Source organism: Martes martes, assembly GCF_963455335.1.
Source record: "Martes martes genome assembly, chromosome: 9".
Classification (NCBI taxonomy): domain Eukaryota; kingdom Metazoa; phylum Chordata; class Mammalia; order Carnivora; family Mustelidae; genus Martes; species Martes martes.
In genome coordinates, this window is record NC_137896.1 from 63,647,727 (window position 1) to 63,673,026 (window position 25,300).

The 25,300-nt window shown below is 39.3% G+C and overlaps 1 protein-coding gene across 2 annotated transcripts in view; it reads left to right on the forward strand.

Moving 5' to 3' along the window:
• The first annotated feature begins 8,042 nt into the window (after nt 1–8,042).
• LRPPRC (leucine rich pentatricopeptide repeat containing) overlaps nt 8,043–25,300 on the forward strand; it is a 102,633-nt gene continuing 85,375 nt past the window's right edge. The window contains exons 1-3 of one of the 2 annotated variants that reach the window (XM_080812994.1): nt 8,043–8,227; nt 20,568–20,767; nt 22,252–22,374. In XM_080812994.1, the coding sequence (XP_080669120.1) occupies nt 8,079–8,227; nt 20,568–20,767; nt 22,252–22,374 (472 nt within the window). In that variant the 5' untranslated portion in view covers nt 8,043–8,078. The remainder of the gene's footprint in view (nt 8,228–20,567; nt 20,768–22,251; nt 22,375–25,300) is intronic. The other variant, XM_080812995.1, reaches the window with a different exon arrangement.

The following is a 25,300-nucleotide window of genomic DNA, read 5'->3' on the forward strand; positions in this document are numbered from 1 at the left end:
CTGATCCTCCCTGCCCCCGTGCTCTCTCTCAAATCAATAAATAAAATCTTAAAAAAAAAAAAAATCCTTCTAACATGCAGTGATAAACACATATCTTTCTTCCCATATATAATTCATTTTTTTAAAAGATTTGTTTATTTATTTGAGATAAAGAGAGTGCAGGTGGGGGGAGGGAAAAAGGAAGAGGGAGAGAGAGAGCCTTAAGCACTCTGCACTGAGAGGAGCCTGATAAGGGGCTCTAACTTACCACCCTGAGACGACCTGAGTAGAAACCAAGAGTCAAACACTCAACAGACTGCATTACCCAGGTGACTCCCCATATATAATTCAAAAAAATGCTTTAATCTAACATAATTCCACTGTCCCACCCTTGACTAAAAACATACCGGCTCACTCGTCAGTGGGAGACAACCTAAAGTCACACGTAGTTTCTATATCCTGCTTTCTATAACCTATTTCCAGGCTACTTGCATTTCTCCCAAAAAGGCCTGGAAAGCAAAATGGGAGTAGCAAAGAACAAGAGTCGTATCAGTGTATTTGCAACTTAATGCAATGGAAAATCCATATATTTTTTACTTAGCCCAAGTAAATGCTAGTATCTCCCACTCCAAATTGAATTGAAATTACTGGAAAGCAAGTTGCATAAAAGTGTCCGACTTTTTTTCTTTTTTAAAGATTTTAATTATTTATTTGACAGACAGAGAGAGATCACAAGTAGGCAGAGAGAAAGGGGGAAGCAGGCTCCCCCCTGAGCAGAGAGCCCGATGTGGGGCTCGATCCCAGGACCCTGAGATCATGACCTGAGCCGAAGGCAGAGGCTTAACCCACTGAGCCACCCAGGTGCCCCATCCAACTTTTTTTTTTTCTTAAGTTTTATTTATTTAAGTAATCTCTTTATGCACTGTGGGGGCTTGAACTCAGGACCCAAGATCAAGAGTCAAATGGTCTTCTGACTGAGCAAGCCAGGAGCCCCAAAGTGTCCAACTTTTAAAATGTAAATTATGTGGAGAGACACAAGCTAAAGCAAAAACTCCACATTATCTATTGCTCTAAGAAAATTAAATACATTTTCTAGTTCCTTAAAAACGATACAAACAAAAAACTCCAATCAACCAGGAAACTTAAAAGACCTTTAACACATTTCAGGAATTAACAATGACTATTAATAAACATTTCCTAAAGTTTACTCTTGGTTGTTGCAAGGATTATAACCGGTTTCTGTCTTGAAGGGACTCAGTTTATAGTACACTGAAATGCCAATTATGTTTGACTACTTTTCTGTATTGATTTATCCAGACACTATCTGCCCTGTGGGAAACACATAAACTTTCAGCCTTCACACATGGCAACACTGGGAAAATATCAGCAACAACCCCTTGTTGCCAGTGCTGGTTACTTTCTTATAATAAATGACCCTGCATCTGTCTTCCTGGTTTGTGTGCTTATGAAAGAATTATTATTTGACAGAAGTGTTGCTGAAGGGTGTAACAATGACAAATTGGACCTCCACTTATAATAAGAATCTGGGGGCTGTGTGCAAATAAAGGTCTGAGCAGAATATTTTTTGAATAATTAAGAATTACACACATGAATAAATTTGGATATGAAAAATGTAGTCACAGATGGAGGAAGCCCTTGATTCATCAGACAAGTGCCTTAAGAGGAAATACAACCATAACTAAACATTAAATCTGGTGCTTAAAATATGTTAAAGCTTTTAAGTAAAATAAGCTTTTAAACTCAAGGCAATCACTTGGTTCTTTGTTCCCACTATTTTGAATGTATTTGTGTGAAAACTGAAGGAGACTCCAAAGAAGCCAACAATTATGAATGATCAGTACTATTTTCTGATTCTCTGTGATCCATCGTAAGTTGTGAGGCAAAAAAAAAAAAAAGGTTAATTGACCAAAGTAAAAAGAGATTGATGTCCACTGCCTTGTAAATTTTCCATTTAGGGTGTCAAGTACTATACTTTCAGTTTGAATTTTTTTTTCTTTTTTTTTTTTTCAGTTCGAATTTTGAAGACAATTGTTCCCTTAAAAAAAACAAACAAACAAAAAAAACAAAACCCCAACAAAATACCACCACAGCCAGCAATTACACTATTAGGTATTTATCCAGATATAAACATAGTGATTTGAAGGGGCACCTGCACCCCAATGTTTACAGCAGCAATATCCACAATAGCCAAAATATGGAAAGAGCCCAGATGTCTGTTCACAAATGAATGAATAAAGAAGATGTGGTATATATATATATACCATGGAATATTAGTCTCTAAAAAGAATGAAATCTTGCCATTTGCAACAACATGGATAGAACTAGAGGGTATTAGGGCGCCTGGGTGGCTCAATGGGTTAAGCCTCTGCCTTCGGCTCAGGTCATGATCTCAGGGTCCTGGGATTGAGCCCCCATAGGGCTCTCCGCTCAGTGGAAAGCCTGCTTCTTCCTTTCCCTCTGCCTGCCCCACACCCTGCAGTCCTCTCTCTCTCTGTCAAATAAATAAATAAAATCTTTAAAAAATTTTTAAAAAGTGATTTAGGAACAACAGCAAGTTTTGATGTTTGAACAACGAGTTGCTAAGAAGTCAATCAACCCTGTTGCTCCTATGAACAGGTCTCCAGCTCTCACAGGTACACTTGCCTGCTGGGTGCTGTTCACTTTGCATTTACATTGACATGATTGAGTACAGTGCTTTTCAAACTTCTAGTCACGCTACATTAATGAATATCATGAAATCAAAATACAATAGGCACTTCAGCTTTTTCTTTATGAACATTCATATACATAGAAAAGTAGAGAGAATAGGAAAATCACCCATATTCCATGATTATCAAGATACTGTCACATATTTTCTTGGATTACCACCCAGCCCATGTCATACCTAAAAAAAAAGAGCCATAATTCCTTGTATTGGACAATACATCTCAGGTGTCTAAAAAATGTTTTCTTACAAACAGTTTGTTCAAATCAGGATCAAACAACATCTTATAAGATTCTATTAATGAGAGAGAGAGAGAGAGAGAGAGAGAGAGACTGTGTGCATGAGAGAGCATGAGCAGGTGGAGGGGCAGAGGGAGAGGGAGAAGCAGGGAGCAGGGAGCTCCACATAGGGATCAATCCTGGGACCCGGGGATCATGACCAGAGTCAAAGGCAGATGCTCAATGACTGAGCCACCCAGGTGCCCCTCAACTGCAGCATTAAAAAAAAAGTGAAACAGAAGAACAGATTACTGACTATCCATGGGCATCACATGTAAGTCTCGTTACTGTTTTATGACATTTCTTTTTACACGTGTGTATTTGTGTCATCTATTATGTATTTTCTTACCACTGGTCAAAGTCACAGAAGTGTGAAAGTCACTTGTTTAGTGATCTTCTCCTCTACTCCATAGGCTCTGGGCAGATTTCAGTGTCCAAAAACACATTCTGCAGTTTAAGGAAGGATATATGCACAGGAAGGAGAGCCCTGTATCTTTGCTCTTCCTGTTCCCTGTCCCCAGAACTCCCCTTGCCACCATGCCTACTATTTCATGTCTTCCCCAGCCTCCAAGGGCTGAAGGGTCATGGAATCTTTTTCTGTTCTCTGGCCCAGCTGTCACTTGGTTTGCCTCTTCTTTGTTCCACTCATTACAATGCCTTTGGTAACTGTTCTCTGGATGCAATATACGTTTTATACTACTGTATATATCAAGCTCATTCAGTGTATCAGGTGTAACTACTTTGCCCTGAGATGTAACTTGCTCTGCGTTTTGCTAACGCTAAGCACTTAACAAATGAATAAACTGAGTTGGAAGTCTGAGACACTAGCTTTAGGTTATTAGGCAGTGTCAAAAAAATCAGACTCCAAGGAGAGACTAGAGAAGAACACAAATTCATGAGGTTTAGACCAGCTCACGAAAAGCAGCAACAACAATAATAGTAGCTACATCATTTTTCAGAGTTTCTTATGTGCCTGGTACTTATAAGAACTTTACTTATTTTATCTAACATTCCCAAAACATCCTGGGAGGAAGGGTATTACCAGCGTTACAAATAAGGAAACCAAGTAGTTAAGTACTTTTGCAAAGTCTAGCATCTAAGCTGTCCTTCCTAATAAGATTCTATTCAGAGGCTATGGGACTCCCAGTTTTTTAACCAATCTTTGAATCCACTTTATAGTTCAGAATAAACTAAGGGAGAAACAGGATGATCAACTTGGACTTCTCTTCCACTTTGCCACAGCTTCTGTAGTCTAAAGAAAATGGACGATTTGGGAAGTCTAAACTGAAAAACAAAGAAACACCATTCTTTCCCTCTTATACACATGCACGAAACACACAGACACACACATGTGTGCATGCACTTTGCATGTGTTAACGATTCATTCTTCAGACCACAGCCTAATGATCCTTTCCCTGGATCTTTCTGATTCCCAGGTGAGGTATACTCTCTCATGGAAACACGTCTCTTCAGAACCCGTTTCAGTGTGTAACTTATTTAACATTATTATTTGATTAACATCTGCCTTGTCCTCTGAGATACAAGCTCCGTAACTATAAGGACCACTCCTGTTTTTGCTCATCATAGTATTTCTAGCACTTAACTTGCTGCCTGGCAGTGACTGCGTTTATGAGTGAATAAATGCATGAATGCCTAGACAAATTTCATCAGTAGTTGTCTCATACTTAAAGAGGAAGCCTGGTACAGCAACATAAAGAATATTAGGGATAAAGGGTCTCTGGGCTAGAAACAATTAGGAGAACATCCACTCATTCTCACCACTAGCTCTATCAGCCTTGTTGCATCTGCAACCATATGCCTTATCTTTCCTTCTGTGACAGTGGCTGGACAGTCTAGATTCTTACCTAAACTCAACCCCTTCACTTTTTACTGGATCCTATTCCCTCTTGCCTCTTCAATGTTACTCATTCTCTCTCTCATGCATTATCAAATTTTCACTCCCTACTGCAGCCCTATGCAACAAAATTTTCTATGATGGAATGTTCTCTGTCCATGCTGTTCAATATGGTAGCTACCAGCCACTTGTGGCTACTGAGTACTTGAAATGTGGTTAATCACTGAGGAACTGTATTTCTTGAAGTTTAACTTAAATTAAATAGTTACATAAAGATGATTTACATCAACATCAAACATGTTATTATTTTTTCCACCTTAAAAAATAATTAACCTCCCTTGACTTCACACTCCTTCAAGATACCACCCCTCTCTGGTCCCTCCTTCATAGTATATAGTATATAGTACAAAATATTTGTCTATACTCCCTGTATCTACTTCGCTTTCCTTCATGTATTCTTAAACTTACTTCAGTCTTTTTTCTTTTTTTTAAGATTTATTTATTTTTTTGACAGAGAGCACAAGAAGGGAGAGGGAGAGAAGCAGGCTCCCCACCAAGCAGGAAGCACGATGAGGGCCTCGATCCCAGCACCCTGGGATGATGACCTGAGCCAAAGGCAGACACTTATCCGACTGAGCCACCCAGGGGCCCTCTATCTTTTGACTCGATATGTCACCATAAGGTTGCTCAGCATCACCAGGGACCTCTGTGTTACCAAATCCTATGGCCAATGGTGAGTGCTCATTTTATCAGAATGAACAGCGTTTTACGTGGTTCATAACTCCCTTCTTGGAAGACTTCTTTCTTAGCTCTGTGTGCTGGGTTTTCATCTTTGCATCTTTTAAATACTGAAATGTCACAAGCCTCAGTCCTTAAACCTTACCTCTCCTCTATATTTTGTTCCTTGGTGCTTTCATCCATTTCCATGGCTTCCCATATTAGGTATAGGCTGCAGATGCCCACATGCATCTCTAACTCTAACTCCAGACTTGCACATCTTAGAGCAAACCCCCTTCTGAAACCTGATATTTGGATGTCTAACCCATGCCTCAAGCTTCATATTCCATTGGATCACTTTTGATTCGCCTTTTAAATCTGCTCTTCCCTCAATCTTTCCCATTTTAATCAGTGCCACCTCCATCTTTCTAATTGCTCAGGCCCCAAGATGTTTGAAAACATCCTTGACCTATGCCACAGCCAATCTACCAGCAATTCCCTCTTTGTCCTACTATAAATAAAACGAGAACCTGACTCTTTCCCATTACCTTACCTGTAAGCCCCTAGTTCAAGACACTACCACAGCTAGCCTGGATTATTACAAGAGCCTCTTGACTGGTCTCCCTTTTATTTGCCTTTATTCTCTTAAAATCACCTCTCTAAACAGAAGACAGTGATCCTTTAAAAATGTAAATAGATTCATATCACAGCAAAACACCGAGCTTTCCAATGGTTTCCCATCTTTTTCTGAACAAAAATCAAACCCCTTACAGCAGTCTGTGATAATCTTCAGAATCTGGCCCCCAATTACTTCAGATGTGGACGGGCCCTCTCTCCCCTCCCTGACTTCCTCCTTCCTCTAATCCACAAGGTCCTCCTCCCTGTTCTTTGAAAGGGCTGAACCCCACCTTCAATCTGTTTATCCTGACTTATTTTACAGGACAGTTCTTCTTCTTCTTTTTCTTTTTTTTTTTTTTTAAGTTTTTTATTTATTTATTTGACAGAGATCACAAGTAGGCAGAGAGGCAGGCAGAGACAGAGAGAGGGGGAAGCAGGCTCCCTGCTGAGCAGAGAGTACGATGCTGGGCTTGATCCCAGGACCCTGGGATCATGACCTGAGCCAAAGGCAGAGGCTTAACCCACTGAGCCACCGAGGTGCCCGAGGACAGTTCTTATCTGTCTTCCCAAACTAAACTTAGGAGCCCTTAATCAAGAGTCCAGACTCGGCCTGTTTTGTTCTCTGCTGGATTCCCATCTCAAACAGTGCCTGACATTGAACAGGTGTCCAATAAATCAGTGCCGAGTGAGTGAATTAATAAATTATACTACTAATGCCTAGCAGTATAACCCAGTATAAATCATTTAACCTTTTTTGGATCTCATTTTCCTCATCGCTCAAAGGAGAGAGAAACTAGATAATCTCAAAATGCTCATTTACTCAGTAAATATTTAATGCAACCTACTGTGTGCTTGGCACTGGGTAGGTGCTTCAGCTACAAGAAAAGGTCACAGTCCCTGCTGTCAAGGAGCTGGATTGTGAGTGGATAAACAGCCATACGGGGAATTACCGTGGAGGGCTTCCAGGGAAAACTTCTGAGTGTTCACCTGGCAATGGGTAGGATACAGCTGGGTGAAAAGGGAGTGGAAGCCAGTTCCCAGCTTCCCACGTGTGCACAGGGAATCCTTCCAGACTGTAAACCCTGTGAAGGCAAGGGCTTCCGGTTTTCTCCCAGATTTGGCTCCAGACTCTTATTCTTATCGTTATCTTACCTCGGATACTGGTGCGTTTACTGAACGAAGAAGCGGGGTGGGAGTTGGGGAAGATAATGAATTCAGTTCCAGCTTTGAAACTAGACGACCTTGGTTAGCACCCACCTATGTCATAAGGCGAGGCGCTGCTTCCTGATTTAGGCTCGGACCCACGTATTTTTACATTATGTTCAAGCCCCACAGGAACACAAATCATATCCTATTTAACTTTGGCACAGTGCAAAGGTCCTCAACGTTTTTCAGTCCCACACTTCTCAGAGCTTTCCGATCAGGACGTTGCCATCCGCGCGGCAACTTCGGCGCTGAGCCGGCGACAAAAACAGCGCACGCCCGCGAATTGTCCCACACGCTGGGACCTTCATAGTCGGCTCTTCTCGAGAGTTCCCGGGTGTCCTTGCTAGTTGGCCCCCCGCAAGCCCCTGCGCTAACCTGGGAGGAGTCGACCTCTGCTGACTCTACCAACTGGAAAGTGAAGGGGTGCAGGCACTGAACATGCTGAGAGAAAGGTTAGAAAATGAAAACAGGAGCCACTCAGATAATTAGACACGAATCTTTATTAATAACATATCACACAGGGCTCATAGGTCCTCAGAGAAATCGATTTGTCTATCTTCTAAGGGTAAAACAACGCGTGGCTCCCCCTACGTCTGGCGCGCCCGGCCTTTGGTCTCTCCCGCGCCGGGCGACCCCGCGGTCACGTGCTCCCCCTGTCCTTCTCGCCCAGCGTGCATCCTGCGGTGGGGACGGCCGAGCCATGGCAGCCCTGCTGAGACCAGCTCGCTGGCTTCTCCGAGCCGGGGCAGCCCCGCGCCTCCCGCTCTCCCTGCGCCTCCTCGCAGGCGGCCTAAGCCGGCCGCACGCCGTCCCTTGTCTGCCCGCCGGCCGCGGCGGGCCCCTTGCAGGGTGAGTGCCCACGCGCTACCCTTCGCCTGTCTGCAGCGCGGGCCTCCCCCGGGGTCGTGATGCTGGGGGGCCTGGCCTGCCTGTCTTTCTCCTTGCCCTCTTCCACGCCCTAAGGCCAAACGTCCCGGGGTCTCGGGGGACCCAGCGGGGGTTTCGGGTGACAGGGTCAGTCGACTTGAGAAGGTCATGGCCGTGTGCTGGGTGTGCTTCCGGCATGGATTTAGCTCTCGCTTGGAACTGGGTTTTCCTGTTCTCGGGCTACCGGCGATCTGTTAAGGGAGGAGGGGGTGCTGGGAGGCGGGGGGCTTTGAAGGCTGCTGCTGGGATCGGGTGTTACTCTTCTTAGGATTCACGGGTTTGGATGCTGTCTCACGTGCGAACATTATCGGTGATCAGTAACGAGCTAGAACTTAGATTTCGATAAGTTTATATTTGGGGGGTGGGAGGGATAGGTTGGGAATTTGGGGTGAGCAAGGGATAGTTTAGATAGGGACGTTTAATTGTGATCAGCTTGGGCTTTTGCCTGCATTTTCTGGAGTAGAGTTTTCCTCGATATTTACAGGGGTGCGGTATTGGTTGGGAATTGTCACAGCAGGGCTATGTTAGTGTCAGTTAGTGAATAAGTGAACATGTGCAGGCACTTCGTGGGGATATAAGGATGCTAAGGGATCAGTGGTGTCAAGCGTAGGAATAAATGCTTCATGGATTGAGGTTTATCAGGAGATAGGTCTGGCATAGAGTTGGAGAGGGGATAAGGAAGTTTGGTGAAAAAGTATTAGAGTAGTATTCTGAGAAAGGGAGATGGGCACTGACGTTTTAGAATTGGAGAAAAACTGATTTTGAAATACTGTCAATAAATAAAGGTACTTTGGGAGACGATTTAGGACTAAGAGCTAAGGATTTGCCATTGGACAAGTTAACATTTCTAGGCCTCAGTTTCCTTAGTTAGATGGAGTGGTAATAGTGTTGGTAGTACTGCATGAGATTATCTATAAAAAACACCTAGCATAAGGCCTGGTACCTAGTAAGTGCTTTATTAGTTGTAATAATAGTAATAACCATGATTACATGAATCTTTGTGGAGCAGCCTGGAAACCTACACTCTGCATAAAATTATATGGAGGAAACATTTTATGACTTCTTAACAACGCAGTTATGGATCTTTGGAATGTAGCCTACTTGTAACTTACCGCCTTCCTGGATTTTGTTTTTAGGCCTAAACAGTTAACCTTCAGGAGCCATGCCTCTGCATTCTCAGAAAGCATTTCTCTTCTTTCAGATACTTTATTTGGAGAAAGTTGTGTCAGTTACTCTTATTTTTTAGTCCTTAACTATCCCTGTGAGGCCAGAGGAGGGTGGATGGTATCTCTCATAGTTCTGTTGTGTTTGAGGAAAACAGTAGAACAGAATCTTGTAGAAAGGGTATTGGTCTGGGTGTTCATCAGATCTGGATTCCATTTACTTGCTACATAATCTTACCTAAGTTCTTTGATCCTCAGTTTCATGATTTGTAAAGTAGAGGTAACAAGGCCTTTCTCTCTCCTTTGCAAAGATGGTTTCTTGTCGTTCAGGGTTCAGCTTAAATGCTGTTTCTTCAGAGAAGGCTTATCTCCGCACTCAATGTAAAAACTACCCTATTTTAGTTTTATCATGCTGTGTTTGACTTGTCTAATATTAATCTGCTTTTTGTTTGTTTTCTCAGTAAAAAAAGTGAATTGCATAAGAGCAGAACGTTATCTTGCTCACCACTGTGTGCTCGGCTCACAACAAGCAATGAGAAGAGTATTCCCTCTTTCTCTCGTACTCTTAACAGTCCTTTTATACAGTCTCCTGTCCCACAGCCTTCAAGCATGCCCAGATCTTTCTCACCCGAAAAAACAAACCCTTTCCTAGAACTCTGGACTCATCTCTGGATGTTTACCAATTTCCCTTCCCCTGTCCCTATTTCTGTCTCCTTTATTTCCTCACTTCATATTTACTCTTCTACCTACTGCAGTCACACTACTGGCAAAAGCCATCATTGTTTTATTTATTAATTTTTTATTGTATATTTTTATTTTATTTATTTAATAAGTACATTTCACACCCAGCGTGGTGCCCAACACAGGGCTTGAACTCATGACCACGAGAGCACGATCTGAACTGAGATCAAGAGTCAGTCATTTAACCAACCGAGCCACTCAGGTGCCTCTTTTATATTTTTAAATTATAAAACTCATGTTCCTTGGGGAGCAATTGCAAAATACGGAGAGAATAGTAATAAATTAAGAATTACCCTTAGATGCTTTGCTGGCTCAGTTGGTGGAGTGTGAGGCTCTTGGTCTTGGAATTTTAAGTTTGAGCCCCATGTTGGGTGCAGAGATTATTTAAAAATGAAATATTAAATAAATAAATAGATGAATGAATGAAACAAAAAAAGATACCCTTAATTCTCTCACCCAGAGACAGCCATTGACATATGTATATGTGTGTATACATATACATATGTATATGTATATGTGGGAGAGGGAGAAACAGGGTTCCTGCTGAGCAGGGAGCCGGATGTGGAGATTGAGCCCAGGGCTCTGGGATCATGACCCGAGCTACGCAGGCGCCCCAGAGCTTCACTTCTTAGGAGTTCCTTTCCAGGGTGTCCTGTATTCTAGCTATACCAAACTACTACTTCTGAGTCCTCTACAGCACGGCTTTTTAATGAGCATAAGAATTCCTTGGGGATGTCATGAAAATGGAGATTCTGATTTTGTAGGTCTAGACAGGGGAACTGAGATTCTGCATTCCAAACAAGCCCCCAGATGGTAAAGGTACTGTTGGTCCAGAGCTCTGAGGGGCCATGTTGCACCATCTCTTTGCCTTTGAATGTGGTGTTTACTCTTGGGATGTGTCGTCCTTTTCCCCTACTCAGGTGTTCCTTTTCTCTGTTAAATCTTGATTGCTTCTCCCATTTGACCTCTGCTCTTTTGTGTTTCCCTTAGATCCTGAATCATTAAGCATTATTATATGTGTACCAAACAGCCCTCCAGACCTGGCTGTAAGTTCCTTGAAGGCAGTGATTTTGTCTTTTTCCCTCCCCTGGTGTCTGACTTTGTGGCACATTAATAGGTGTCAAATATTTTTTGAGTAAATCACTGAAAATCTTAGACATTGAGGAAGGAATATTGTGACATGCAAAGACATTTGAAGGGATATTTAATCCATGCCTGTAGTGCAATGAACATCCACAAATTCACACCAATCTTGATTTCTAAGAATGTCCTATGAAAGACAGATGAGGATTATTGAGTCAAATTCTGGAATTTATTAATTAATAATTAATTTTATTAATTTGTTTTCAGACTTGAAGCGCCAGAAGGTATGTACTTCTGTATTCTTTAGTCTTGCTTCTCATTCCTATTTCAATACTTTTTTCTTTTTTTTAAACATATTTTTCTTAAAAACCAGCTCTTCCCTTATCTTCTGTGGGGAGTTTGAGGGGCAAATACTGTTGCTTTCCCCCAGACTCTTTTTTAATTTTTCTCATACTTCTGAATCAGAAGCTGCTTATACTTTCTTGTGAGAGTTTGCAGACTTCTGTGCTTCAGAAGAAAGATAAGCTTTGAATTAAATCTGTTTGGAAGTGGATCTAGTTCGATGATTGGCTTAAGGGTGAAGAGCACATATTGCCCTATGACAGAATGATGTGACTTCTAAGGTTGGAAGGAAAGAAAACTTTACCTTGTTTATTTCTTAATGAGAAAAAGATCTTCTCAGCAAATATTAAGAATCTGTCTGGGTTATGATTCAGCTTCTGGTTTCTGTGTGTATAAATTTATCAATTACAGAGGGCTATGATAGGCACTTGTCCCACTCCTATATGTTGTCCATAAAAGAGGAGCGTAATACTGTGGTTTTTCAGAGAAAAGAGCAGTCACATTTGTTTGTGGTAGGGTCTCAGTTGAGTTTAAGAGGACACATGGTAATAAGTAGTCAGAGTGCTCTAGGGGAGGAGAGCATGGAGGGACTTGGAGACCATACTTCCATCCTGTGTGGCTACATGGGGTTAGGTGTCATGGAAGTTGATACTACCAAAGCCAGTTGATTCCTTCTAGCTATTAAGGTTGATTAGAAGTTGATTATTTGATGTTTGGAAGCCATTGGAGGGTTTTGAGAGGTACAGGTCTTGACAAAGTGTATATAGACTGCAGGAGAGATAGAGGCTGGGGATGGAAAGACCAGTAGGAGCAACATTGATACCACAGATAAGTGCTAATAGGACCTCAGCTAGGTGGTGCAGAACTGAAAAAATAAAAATAAAAACAAACCACTTCCTTTTCTTCTTGAGAGGGAGTGAACAGGAGATTGGTCAGCATGTTGGCAGAATGGATTTGGAGATGAGGATAAATAGTAGTACCTTCGGATTAGATCTTTTCCTTTTTCAGGTTGTTCGTATGAATACATCACACATGTATTTCATCTTCTATGGGTTCATATTACAAATTAGGGAACAAGCTTAGAAGAGTGAAGTAGTTTATCTGGGATCTCCAGTTGGGGATTTAACTATAGACACTGATGCCCAGTTTTGAAGTGTTTTGAATAATATTGTGCTTTAGGTGTTGAAGGGATTGCTTATGGACATAAAGACATTTTTTAAAAAGGTGATATGATACATTATAGATTTAGAAATTAAAGACTATCACAGATAACTAAACACATAAGATCTGAGAATGTAAACTCTGGAAGGAATCTTTAGAGTAAATCTTGTCTATCCCAGTCTCACTTTATAGAGCCTAAAGAGTATCTTGTTCATGTCACATCATAGGTTCCAACCTGTGTTACTGTTCCTCACTTCCTGTCGTAGCTGAGACAAAGGAGACATACTTTTGGACTGGAGGACCTTGAGGTGGAGGGGATGTCTGGATAGGTGGAAAGGAATTGGTGTTTCAAGCCAGGAGACGTTTAAGTGTGGAAGAGTTTTAAGTGGCTTTTCTAGTCTAAAATTTTTGGTGTGTTTGGGGGACACCTTAACTGGCCAAGACTTTTTGGAGAATTGAGGTCTTGTGAAATAGTTGCGTGAGAAAGGTCATTGAGACAGCTTTACAAAATATTTTCTTAAAAGATCACTCAGCAGACACTGAGTGCGTTCTATAATAAAAGCTATTATTGAGCCCTGTTTGTTAGGAATTTTATATATTTTTTCCTTATATGATCTTTACAAGGTAGGTATTTTTCTTCAGAGGAAGTAACTAATGCTTAGAAAGACCAAATACTTTTACCAGAGTCACATAGTTGTTAAATAAGCATAGTTTAGATTTGACTAGGTCTTTAAAAATAAGTGTTGTGCTTTCTGCTAATACACTTTTAAAAGAAGGTGCTCTAGGAAGTGTGCAATTAATATTTATTATGCTGACTTTGCAGGGTCCTCTGTGTATACTTTCTCAGTGTTCCTCAAATTTCGGGCAATTATGTACTGCCTTCAGATTTTTTTGTCCAATCTAGGTACTACTGACAGTATTATTTGTATTTAACGTTCTTCTTAACATTGGTTTTAGGTTTAAACTGATGTTATTATAACTTAATTTTATCTTAAGCAAAAATATTAGTAAAATAAAGAGCTCGATGTGATAGTTACTTTTAAATATTAATTAAAATAGATAAAATGACTGAAATGAAAAATTTTTGTTTAAATACTACCTAAAACCATCTTGCCTAGCAGAAGGGTGATATTTTTGGAAACACTGCAGTATCTCAGTTAATCTTTGTGATAGCCGCCTGAGGTAAATACTGTTAACTCCCGGATTTTACAGGCTTAGAGTTGCAGTAACTTGGACACGCATCTTATAAAATGACACAGCCTGAAGTCAGGCTGGTCTATAGGACTCAGGCTCGTGCTCTTAAAGCTCAGAGCTCCTGTGTTTCTGCAGTGCCATGGAGCCTTCTGTTTTTGTCTCTTAAGATTGTACTTGTCAAGTGTACTTGTCAAGTGTACCAAGAAAATGGTACATAATAGGATAGGATGTATAAAAGGATTAAGTAAGCCTCTAAGGCACTTTTACATGAAATTTTCTTCATCATATTTAAGAAAGTGAGAATGAACAAATTTCATTGGTGAGACTTGTTGCTTGGAATTTGCAGTTAAATGGGCGGGGGGCTTTGGTGATAGGTGTTTCTTTCCCATTTCCACACCCACTGTGGTATAAACTTCCCTCAGCCTTTTACTTGGACTACTGCAATAGTTTTCTAAATGGTATCTCCCTCTTAATTCTTGCTACCTTTTAATTTATTCTTCACCCCCCAGCTAGACTAATCTTTCTAAAACAGAAATAGATCATGCCACATCCCCTGCTTAGAAACCTTCAATAGGGTTCTGATAGAGTTCTGTAGCTGGAATAAAATCTGTACCAAAAATAAAATCCAGACCATTTATTGTCACAGCCTTTCATGATCTAGCCCACTCACTAGTCCAGTCTTCCTCTTCAACCTCATCCCATCTGTGTTGCTCACTTGCTTGGCCTGCTGACTGTTCTGGCTTGCTTGGAGTACTTCTCTGTTGTGCATGGCTGCTGCTTTTAATGCTCAGCTAAAAAATTGGTAGAGGCTTTCCATTCTTTAGTCTCACCCTCCCAGTCTAGGTTTAATTAAGATGTGTCCCTGACCTTAACCTTGGGCAGCTCAGTTGGTTAAGCGTCTGACTCTTAATTTTGGCTCAGGTCATGGTCCCAGGATCTTAGGATTGAGCCCTGAGACATGCTCTGTGGGGAGTCTGCTTAAGATTCTTTCCCTTTCCCTCTGACTTCCCCCCAATCCCACATGCATGTGTATATTCTCTCTCTGTCTCTTTCTCAAATAAATAAATCTTTAAAAATAAATAAAAGGCATTATTCGACACCTGCCTGGTTTAGTCAGTAGAGCGTACAACTCTTGATCTCATGGTTGTGAGTTAAAGTCCCACATGGGGCATGGAGCATACTTTAAATAAATAAAAGGAGGCATTGTATTTTTGAGTTTTTAACATGTTAAAACTTAACTGGAATCAGTATCTGTATGCAACTTTTTAAGAAGAATTACATACTGTGACTAAGTTGGGTTTATTCCACGCGTGCAAAGCTGACTCAACATTTGAAAATCAGTCCATGTAATCATACATACCAACAGGCTAAAGGAAACTCAAGTGGAGTAGTTAAAATGAGAGGTGGGTGAGCACATGAAATAAGTTTGAGATCTCCACTGTCTACAGAACAGTACAGCAAAATAAACGGGGAGGGCAGCTTTATGGACATCAGTCTTGTATTTTATGGACATGTCATAAAATCAAAATGCCTTTCTTTTCAGCCATTGGAGGCTTTCCATTCTCTAGTCTCACCCTCCCAGTCCAGTTTTAATTTTCATTACTTCTATTGTGAACCCCCTATTGCAGCCAGGTTCGTTTCCTTGATGCCTTTCTGCCATGTTGAACTCATGTCAGAAAGAGATTACCCAGATACAGATCCGGGACTTGTCATCCTGTCATTAACTACCTTTTATTGTGACTTTGGGCAAGTTGTTTCAGTTTTCTTATCAATAAAATGAGGATTATGGTAATAATTTTTGTTACCTAGCATGCATCATTAAATGCTTGATAAATCAGTTACTGGTTATACCTACTCTATCACATATCTGTATCCCTATTTTTTTTTCCTTTAAATTCTGGGAGCTCCAAAGTGTTAGATGCTAGAGTGACTCATAATAGCAATGGAGTTAACTTGGGAGGGAGAGTTTGAGAATATGTGTGATTAGTTTGGTGCACATTTGAAGTTAAAAAAGAATGAGTGGGGTGTGTGGGTGGCTCAGTGGGTTAAGCTTCTGCCTTCAGCTCAGGTCATGATCTCGGGGTCCTGGGATTTTTGGAAAAGGCAAAACTATAGAGAAGGAGAAATGTGGTTGTTAGGGGTTTAGGAGGATGGGGGAGGGGAAGAATAGGTGGAGCACAGGGCAATTTTAGGGCAGTGAAACTATTTGGTGACTGCTGTCAAATACATTTGTCAAAACCCATAGGTATGTACATACACAGAGTGAACCCTATTGTAGACTACGGGCTGTAATGTATCATGATTGGTTTATTATTTATAATACATGTACCACAGTAATGCAAGATATAAATAGGGGAAACTGGGTGGAGGGGGAAGAGCATGTACAAGAACTCTGTACTCACTGCATAGTTTTTCTGTAAACCCAAAAATGCTTTGAAAAGGTAAGATATTGGAAAAAAGTACAGACTTAAGAGAGGAGTCCCATGGAAGCCTGCTTAAAATAATCTGCACTGCATGCCTTTTTGAAATATGGACATTCAAATATAAAAATCATTATTTTTTTTGTACTGAAGAGTCAAAATAATCGCCACCAGCACTAAAACAACGACAACAACACTGAGAATAACAATGCCAGATTTTGCCAGAGAAAGTTAAAGGGTAATCTGAATACGGTGGTGATTGCCAGAGTCTCAGGAGGGAACCTAAGATGTTTAACTCAGAAATGCAAAGGAGGGCCTCTGGGTGGCTCAGGTGGTTAAGCGACTGCTTTCTGCTCGGGTCATAATCCCGGGGTCCTAGGATCGAGTCCCAGATCAGGCTCCCGCTGCTCTGTGGGGAGCCTGCTTCTTCCTCTCCCTCTGCTTGCAGCTCCTCTGCTTGTGCTCGCTCTCTCTGTCAAATAAATCAATAAAATCTTAAAAAAAAAAAAAGAAATGCAAAGGAGCAATTTATGACACATTGATGAAATGTTAATAATTTTCCCTTACATGGTTACACCAGTTTTGGTCATCAGAATTTGGCTTGTGCAAGTCTGATAGGTAGGTGCTAACGCTACATGGACGTACTTTCACCCCTGGACTTCTTCTTTACTTTCTGTCATAACATACTTACTGTTCCAGGCATGGAGTTCCTAATTTCCTACTGGGTGTATTTCTGTGGAATTTAAAAATAAATTTTGGGCCAAATAATCAATGTAGAAAGCACTGCCATGTAGGGAAGCACTGGAGACTTCCTTTTGAAGAGTGAAGCATCCTTTAGTTAAGTATGTAACCCTTCACCATCGTTCGTTCTATGGTGGATTCATAGTTCAGCATATCTAATTAAAGTCAAGTATACTTGTGTGAAGGAGACTTGGCCTCATTAAAGATCTGTTTGTGAGAAAAATTAGCTTTAAAATGTTGAGAATAATGTTCTGGTTTATTAACTTGTCTTCTGTCTAAATTTTGTATTTGTTAGATCTTACATTTTAAAACTGCATTTTATTTTATTTTTATTTATTTTTTTAAAAGATTTTTATTTATTTATTTGACAGACAGAGATCACAAGTAGGCAGAGAGAGCGGGGAAGCAGGCTCCCTGCTGAGCAGAGAGCTGGATGCAGGGCTCTATCCCAGGACCCTGAGATCATGACCTGAGCTGAAGGCAGAGGCTTTAACCCACTGTGCCACCCAGGTGCCCCTAAAACTGAATTTTAGCAAAGGTTTTACTTTTCTGCTTTTTCACAGCTTACAAGATTTGAGTTGTGTAAAAAAAATCTTGGCAAATATATTTCGCTACAACTTTGAAGTTTCTTTTTCTTTTTTAAACATTTTTTATTTTGAAGTGATCTCTACACCCAACATGGAGCTCGAACTCACAACCCCGAGCTCAAGAGTTGCATTTACCACCGACTGAGCCAGCCAGGCACTCCTACAGTTTTGAAATTTACATACTAATCAGTTTTCGTTGTTGAACAATATTATTGATTGCACACTCACCTGAACTTCATATGTTCTGGATGATTTAAAATAATGTTATTTTGTGTTTGCCTAACAAGGGTATAGTTCAGTAAAAACTGATCCAGTGGATAGGTTCATGGCCAGAGAAAACCTTTGAAAATAGAGGATAAATATTTAGGAGTGGTACATATTTCTGTAGTTTGTAGGTGGTTAACATTTAATTAACTCAGCCTATTTTAACAAACTAATCAATTAGCCATCTATAATGTGCTGAACATTAGGTTTGTAAAAGTAAGAAGACTTTGACTTAGTTAGTTTTCCAATTTGTTTACGTAGATAGAATCCTTGAAGGCCAGAGTGCTTGTGATTTGTCCCAGATCATGGTGGTAGAGTTTCTGGTCTAGTATCAAGTTACTGCCTTTGTGATTTACATAATCTTGTGGTGAAACTTTTGGTATAGCTTTCTTTAATGTAGCATCACATACTCAATTATTCAATTTGTGACTGGTTTTCCAGGTTAATAACATAGGCTAAGAAACCAACAGTTTTATTTATTTATTTGTCAGAGAGAAAGAGAACACAAGCAGGGGAAGCTGCAGGCAGAGGGAGAAGCAGGCTTCACGTTGAGCATGGAGCCCAGACGTTGGTCTCCATCCCAGGACCGTGGGATCATGACCTGAGCCAAAGGCAGCCTCTTAATCTACTGAGCCACCTAGGCATCCCTATTTATTTATTTTTGAAAAGATTTTTTATTTCAGAGAGAGAGAAAGCACTAGCAGGGTGGGGGAGGAGGGGAGGAGCAGAGGGAGAGGGAGAAGCAGATTGTCCGCAAGGCAGGGAGCCCCGATTGGGGGGAGGGGTTTAAGAGTGGGGGATGGCTCCATCTCAGGACCCCAGGATCTTGATCTGAGCGGAAGCCTGAAGCTTAACTGACTGAGCCACCCAGGCATCCCAACAGTTTTATTTTTAAACTCACTACTTTGTAAATATTTTTTTGGTAATTGTGGTAAAGATGTGCATATACAAGAAAAATGGGGTTATCATCCTGAAGGCATCCCTGGATTAGTAAGTATTTTTACATCATACTTCGTTAATATGTGCTTTGTATATATTACTTAGTTATACTTACTGGCTGCTATTGGAAAGTTTAAGATATTTTGGGATAAATGCGTAAATCTTTGCACATTAGAAATTTTGTGTTAGGGTGCTTGGGTGGCTCAGGCGGTTGGTTAAGCATCTGCCTTGGGCTCAGGGTCATGATCCCAGGGTTCTGGCATCAAGTCCTGCATCAGGCTCCCTGCTCAGCTGGAAGCCTGCTTCTCCCTCTGCAACCCCACTCACCCACCTTCCCACCCCCTGCTCATGTGTGTGCTCATGCTGGCTCTCACGAAAATAAAGTTTTTAAACAAAACAAAACAAAAACCCAGAAAATTTGTGTTAGAAAGTGCTGTTGGAATACAGAGTAAATTTAAATTTTGATTCAAAGATTTATGACAGGGTTATCCTCACACATAAGGATTATTTTTAAATTTGCTATTTGTAAATCAGGTACAGCCTGTATATCTATAGTATGGAATACCTCTGCTTTCATTTTTTTAAAGCATTTGGCTTATGTGTTAGGCTCTGTATTAAAATACTGAATGGTTTAAAGGTTTTTGCTCTTTATAAACACACATGTACTAGTCTGACCTTACCCAGTAGACAGACCCTTTTTTTACTTTCTGAAAATTAATGATGTTTAATACCAGAAATCCTTTTAAAGATTATATTTATTTATTTGATAGAGAGAGAGCACAAGCAGGGGGAGCATCAGGCAGAGGGAGAAGGCGGCTTCCCACTGAGCAAGGAGCATGATGTAGGGCTCAATCCCAGGACCTGAGCTGAAGGCAGATGCTTAACCGACTGAGCCACCCAGTGCCCCTAGATATCCAGTTTTATTCTTTATGATTGTAGTTGTTAAAATAAGTAGAAAAGTATGTAATTAGCAGTTTGACAGATGGAAAGCAGATATGAATTGGGAACTGAAACATTGTCACTATAAAATGTTTCAAATTTATTTAGACAGATTGGAATTTCTTTTGTCCTGAATGATTCTTTAAAAAAAAACCTGCATAATTTGAACTTGGACATTGGTCTTTTATTAAATTCATAATGAGATTATACCTAGAAAACATTTGAAAGCAGTTATCAGAATTATATATATATTTTAGATCTCTTGTCTCATTTGTAGAGGTAAGAAGAGCTTTGTAGCATAAACTGCCTCATTTTCTTTCAATAACCTGGTTTTGCTTAAGGGAAATTAAAAAAAAAAACAAACACTTAAAGTGCACCATATTATTGTCTTAGTTTGAAATGATTCCGTGCATAAGGTTTTCAAGACCAAATCAATTATTTAAGGGATTTACTTTGCATACTTGTGTGTACATATGATTTTATTTAAAGCAAAAGACAAAACTTCTTTCTTACACTCTGAGCATTTTTGCTTTTGCACCAGAATTTAGATATTTGGTATTTAGGAGTATTTAATTTTATATTTACCTACTATTTGGTAACCAATAAACTTGTATAAATTTTGCTCAAGAAGAGAACTTATATGGTAGGAATTGTGTTAGTTAATTACCAATTTTGTTTCATTTTATAGAGGGCTACTGAACCAAGCCAGGAGATATGCCATTGCTGTTGAGAAAAAGAATTATCTTCAAGAGGAGCCTGCTTCTTCTCATAGAAGGAATGCCAGTCAGTTTGACTGGGCTCTAATGAGACTGGATAATTCTGTCCGAAGAACTGGCCGCATCCCAAAGACTCTTCTGCAAAAAGTCTTTGACAATACTTGTAACTCAGGTATTTGAAAATTTTCTGTACAAAAAGTTGAATGTCTTAATAAATACCTGTTCGGAGGCATTAGAACACATTATTTGATATTTTTAATTTTGTTTGTTATTTTTTTTTAATTTTTTTTTATTTATTTTTATTTATTTTTTTTAATTAAATTTTTTATTTATTTTCAGCGTAACAGTATTCATTGTTTTTTCACCACACCCAGTGCTCCATGCAATCTGTGCCCTCCCTAATACCCACCACCTGTTATTTTTTTGATCATCACGATTTTATGTTAGGATTGTGATCTTTCCAACTCATCAGGGCAAAGTTTTTGCGTAAAGCATTTTGTTTTTTATGTTTATTTCAAAATCAGCAACTAAAAATGGGTCTTTCTCCTTTCCCCAGTTTATAAGAGAGTCACTTTCAGTGGTAAATTGTCTTGGCAGTTATCGTTTTTCTTACCTTCCATTGTATAGTGTCCGCTTTCTCTAAGATGCTTATGTATGATAGATTTCCAGAAAGACTGGAAAGACTATTTCCCTTTCATTTTCACTTAGTTTCGCAATCTATTTGAGCCACTTACTTTGATAATCCAGTAGAAGTTTGTGGACCTTCTTACCACCCTCCCCCCCACAAGCCCACATGCAAACACACTCATAATTTTGCATGTAGTTACACAACATGCACCAGCTTCCTAAAGCCCATCTGGATTTCATTCACATTAAGAAGCTGTGGAATCTAATGATGAGGGGTATCAAAGGAAGTATCCGTTCTAATTATGTGCACTTAAAGGCTATTGTATTATTTTCTCTTTTTGATTTATTCAGTTGTATGACTATTACTGTAGTTACATTTAGGACATTTTTATCTCCTCAAAAAGAAATCTCCCAAATCCTTAGCCTTTATCCCCCAACCCCTCATCCCTTCCAGCCTTAGGCGACAACTAACGTACTTTCTGGACTTGCAGATTTGCTTATTATGGATACTTTATATAAATGGAATCATACAGTAAGTGGTTTATTTTTGGTTTTGTTTGGTTTAAAAGTCACCTTTCAGGGACACGTAGATACATGGAAAAAGGGAGAAGGAAGTTTGTATTGTTTTGTAATTGATTTTAAACCTGAATTTGATATTGATGAGTTTTAACTGTACTGCATTGTACTATTTTCTTAAGATACTAAGAAGCTTAGCCTTTGAATTGCAGTAAGCACTGCTTATAAATTCAGTTCTGGGTATTTTTATATGGTATAGAGTTTTGCAGATTACATAGATTCCTAATCTTAGCTTCCCTTAGAAAACAAACTAATTTTAAAAACATAACTTTTAGTAACATTGTAAATGATACTTGTAGATTTGGGTAAGGTTTTTTCCCAGCTTGCAGGTACTTTTAATACTGTCTGAGGCAGGAGATTTTTGAATATTTATAGATTTGGGTTTATGTTTTGATATTTATCTGTATGATACTGCTACTGTGTTAAATATTATCTGTTCTCTTTTTTTCATAGGTAGCCCAGGTGGTAATCAAGCCTTGCTTCTCTTGCGTAGCTGTGGTTCTCTCTTGCCTGAACTACAGCTCTCAGAGAGAACAGAATTTGCTCATAGGATATGGGACAAACTTCAGAAATTGGGTATGATTGTTTAAAAATATGTGTATATGTAAAAGATGTAGATTTTTTTTTCTTTTGGTAAATAATTTCTTTACATAAATGTTCTAATTCAATTTTATGGGAGAGCTACTTGGTAATATTTATTTGGTGAGTTATAGTGACATCTAGGGGCATTAAGAATAAAATAATTTACTAATGTAGCATTGTTTGTCAGCTATACTCAAATGAAAAAAATGAAATAATTTTCATACAATTATTACTCTTTATGGTAAGTTAAAAAAGAACCAAAAAAAAAGCAGTTGGTTTGTCAAAGTTAGGAATGCACATATCATTTGACCAAGCAGTTCCATTTGTTAGAATATAGTACAGATATACTCAAATGTGCAAGAGGTTATCTATCCTTTATTGTAGCTTGTTTGTAATAGTAAGAAATTGGAACCAACCCTAGGGTGTCTTGCTAGGATTGGTTAAATAAATTATGGGTTTATGAAATGGAATACTGTGCAACTTGTTAAAAAAAAAAAGAAGGAGTTCTTCTATACTAATGTGGGTGTTCTCCACAATATAAACAAAAATTAAGGTGCGGAATAGTATATATAGAATACTACCATTTTAAAGAAAAGTGTTTATATCTGTATATGCATACAATATTAAAATATTTCTGGAAGGATAATAAATACTAGATATAATTTTTGCTTTCTACCTTTTAATGCCTTTAGAATTTTGAGCTGTGAACATTGTATCTGTTCAGAAAATAATGTAATTTATCTTTTTTTTTCATTAACATATAATGTATTATTTGCTTCAGGGGTATGGGTCTGTGACTTATCAGCCTTAAACCATTCACAGTGCTCACCATAGCACTCCATATGCTCACCATAACCTCCCCAGTGTCCATAACCCACCCACCCTATCAATCCCCCCACCCCCCAGCAACCCTCAGGGAAAATAACATAATTTAAAAGACCATTAGATAAGATCCAGTGTTTAGTCCTCATTTTTAAAAATCTTAACAAAAAGGCACCTGGGTGACTCAATTTGTTGAGTGTCCAACTCTTGATCTTAGCTCAGGTCCTGATCCCGGGGTTGTGAGTTTGAGCCTTGCACTGGGCTCATGCAGCACATGGAGCCCACTTAATAAAAAAAAAAAAAAAAAAAAGTCTTAGTCTTAACAAAGAACAGAAGGATGCTTCTTTAACATGTTGAAATTTAAAGCCAACAATCAATATCATGTGTGATGGCAATGAAATAAGACGGGAAACAATACTAGAAATTACTGTTTTTTATTTTACTTATTTATTTTTGAAATTACTTTTTGTTTTTTTGTTTTGTTTTGCTTTTTAAAGATTTTATTTATTATTTATTTGACAGAGATCACAAGTAGGCAGAGAGGCAGGCAGAGAGAGAGAGGAAGGGAAGCAGGCTCCCTGCTGAGCAGAGAGCCTGATGCAGGGCTCGATCCCAGGACCCTGGAATCATGACCTGAACTGAAGGCAGAGGCTTTAACCCACTGAGCCACCCAGGTGCCCAGAAATTACGGTTTTTTAGATGATGTGCTTATTTATCTTCAAAATCCCAGAAAATCAATTTATAATAAAGTAATAGGAAATATTAAATGTTCAATAATTTATAACTTTTCCTAGTTAGAAAGCAGAATGCATAAATTTATATTATGTGTCACACCTAGTCACAAATATGTAAAATGTCTAGGAATATCCTTCAACAAACATGTTGCACACCTATGGAAAAGTCTACAGAGTCAACACAGACTCACCTCAGTTCTGAATTCATCTAGAATTAATCTTGATGACAAGTTTGTTTTTTAAAAGTTTTTAAAAGAAAAGATGAATATTGGACTTCAGAATGGGAAAGACTTTTCTCAGTAAAAGAGCAGCAGAAAAGTTGAAGATAAAGAATTAATTTCATAAAAAGAAATTTCCACATGTCAATAAGTCATGTAATTTAAAAACACATGTGAAACTGGGAGAAATATTTGTGAAATATATGTACCTTCCTTCAGCTTTAGAGCTGTAGCCAACCATTATTAGAGTTCAACTTGAATTGATGATGTTTTAGAGGTTTCCAAACACTTTATGGTAACCCTGTTGTGTCATCACATTGCAGATATTGAGTTGCACTTGGTTCCCCTTAAAGCCCTGTATAACCCATTACAATGGTTAACAGATTGGCACTCAGGGCAGACCACCTGCATTCAAGTCTGTGGTCACTTACAAAGCCATGTTGCCTTGGGCAAGTGGAAGAGTCAGTTTTCCTCATCTATAAGATTGGGGATAAGAGAAACTGTCTCAAAACTGTTGTGAGGAGGAACTGGGACTCTAGATGCAGAGCACTTAGCACAGTTCCTGGAACATAGTAAGCACTCTACATGTCTAGTAAGATAAACATTAATTTAATAGAATAGATCTTTGCTGCCTAGAATCTCAAACTGACACCAGATACTTACCACAGGCCTGTGGTGCTACTGGCAGTTAAGTAAAGATACGAAATTTAATTCATACAAACTTAGTAAAACATTGGTCATCATGATGACATAATGTCATCAGTGGGTAGAGGAAGGCTGAATGGTAACCTTGATTGATGGGGCCTTAGGCAAGATGGACCCGGAAAGAAAACAAAGGGTTTTGGAATAGGGGTAAATTAACAAAAGCAGACCAGTAATGGTGTTCAGCAACTGGAAGTGGAGCCTTCAAAGAAACACCTTGAGTAAATAAGCAAAGTTGATAGTACTGCCCTACCTGTGTAAAACAACTACAAGACATAATCCATCTTGGTGTGTCTGTACTATGGCAAGAACTGCTTTGTCGAAAAATCTTTCAGTCACTTTTTTTTTAAAATTTTTTTTTAAGATTTTATTTATTTATTTGACAGAGGGAGAGAGATCACAAGTAGGCAGAGCAGCAGGCAGAAAGAGAGGGGGAAGCAGGCT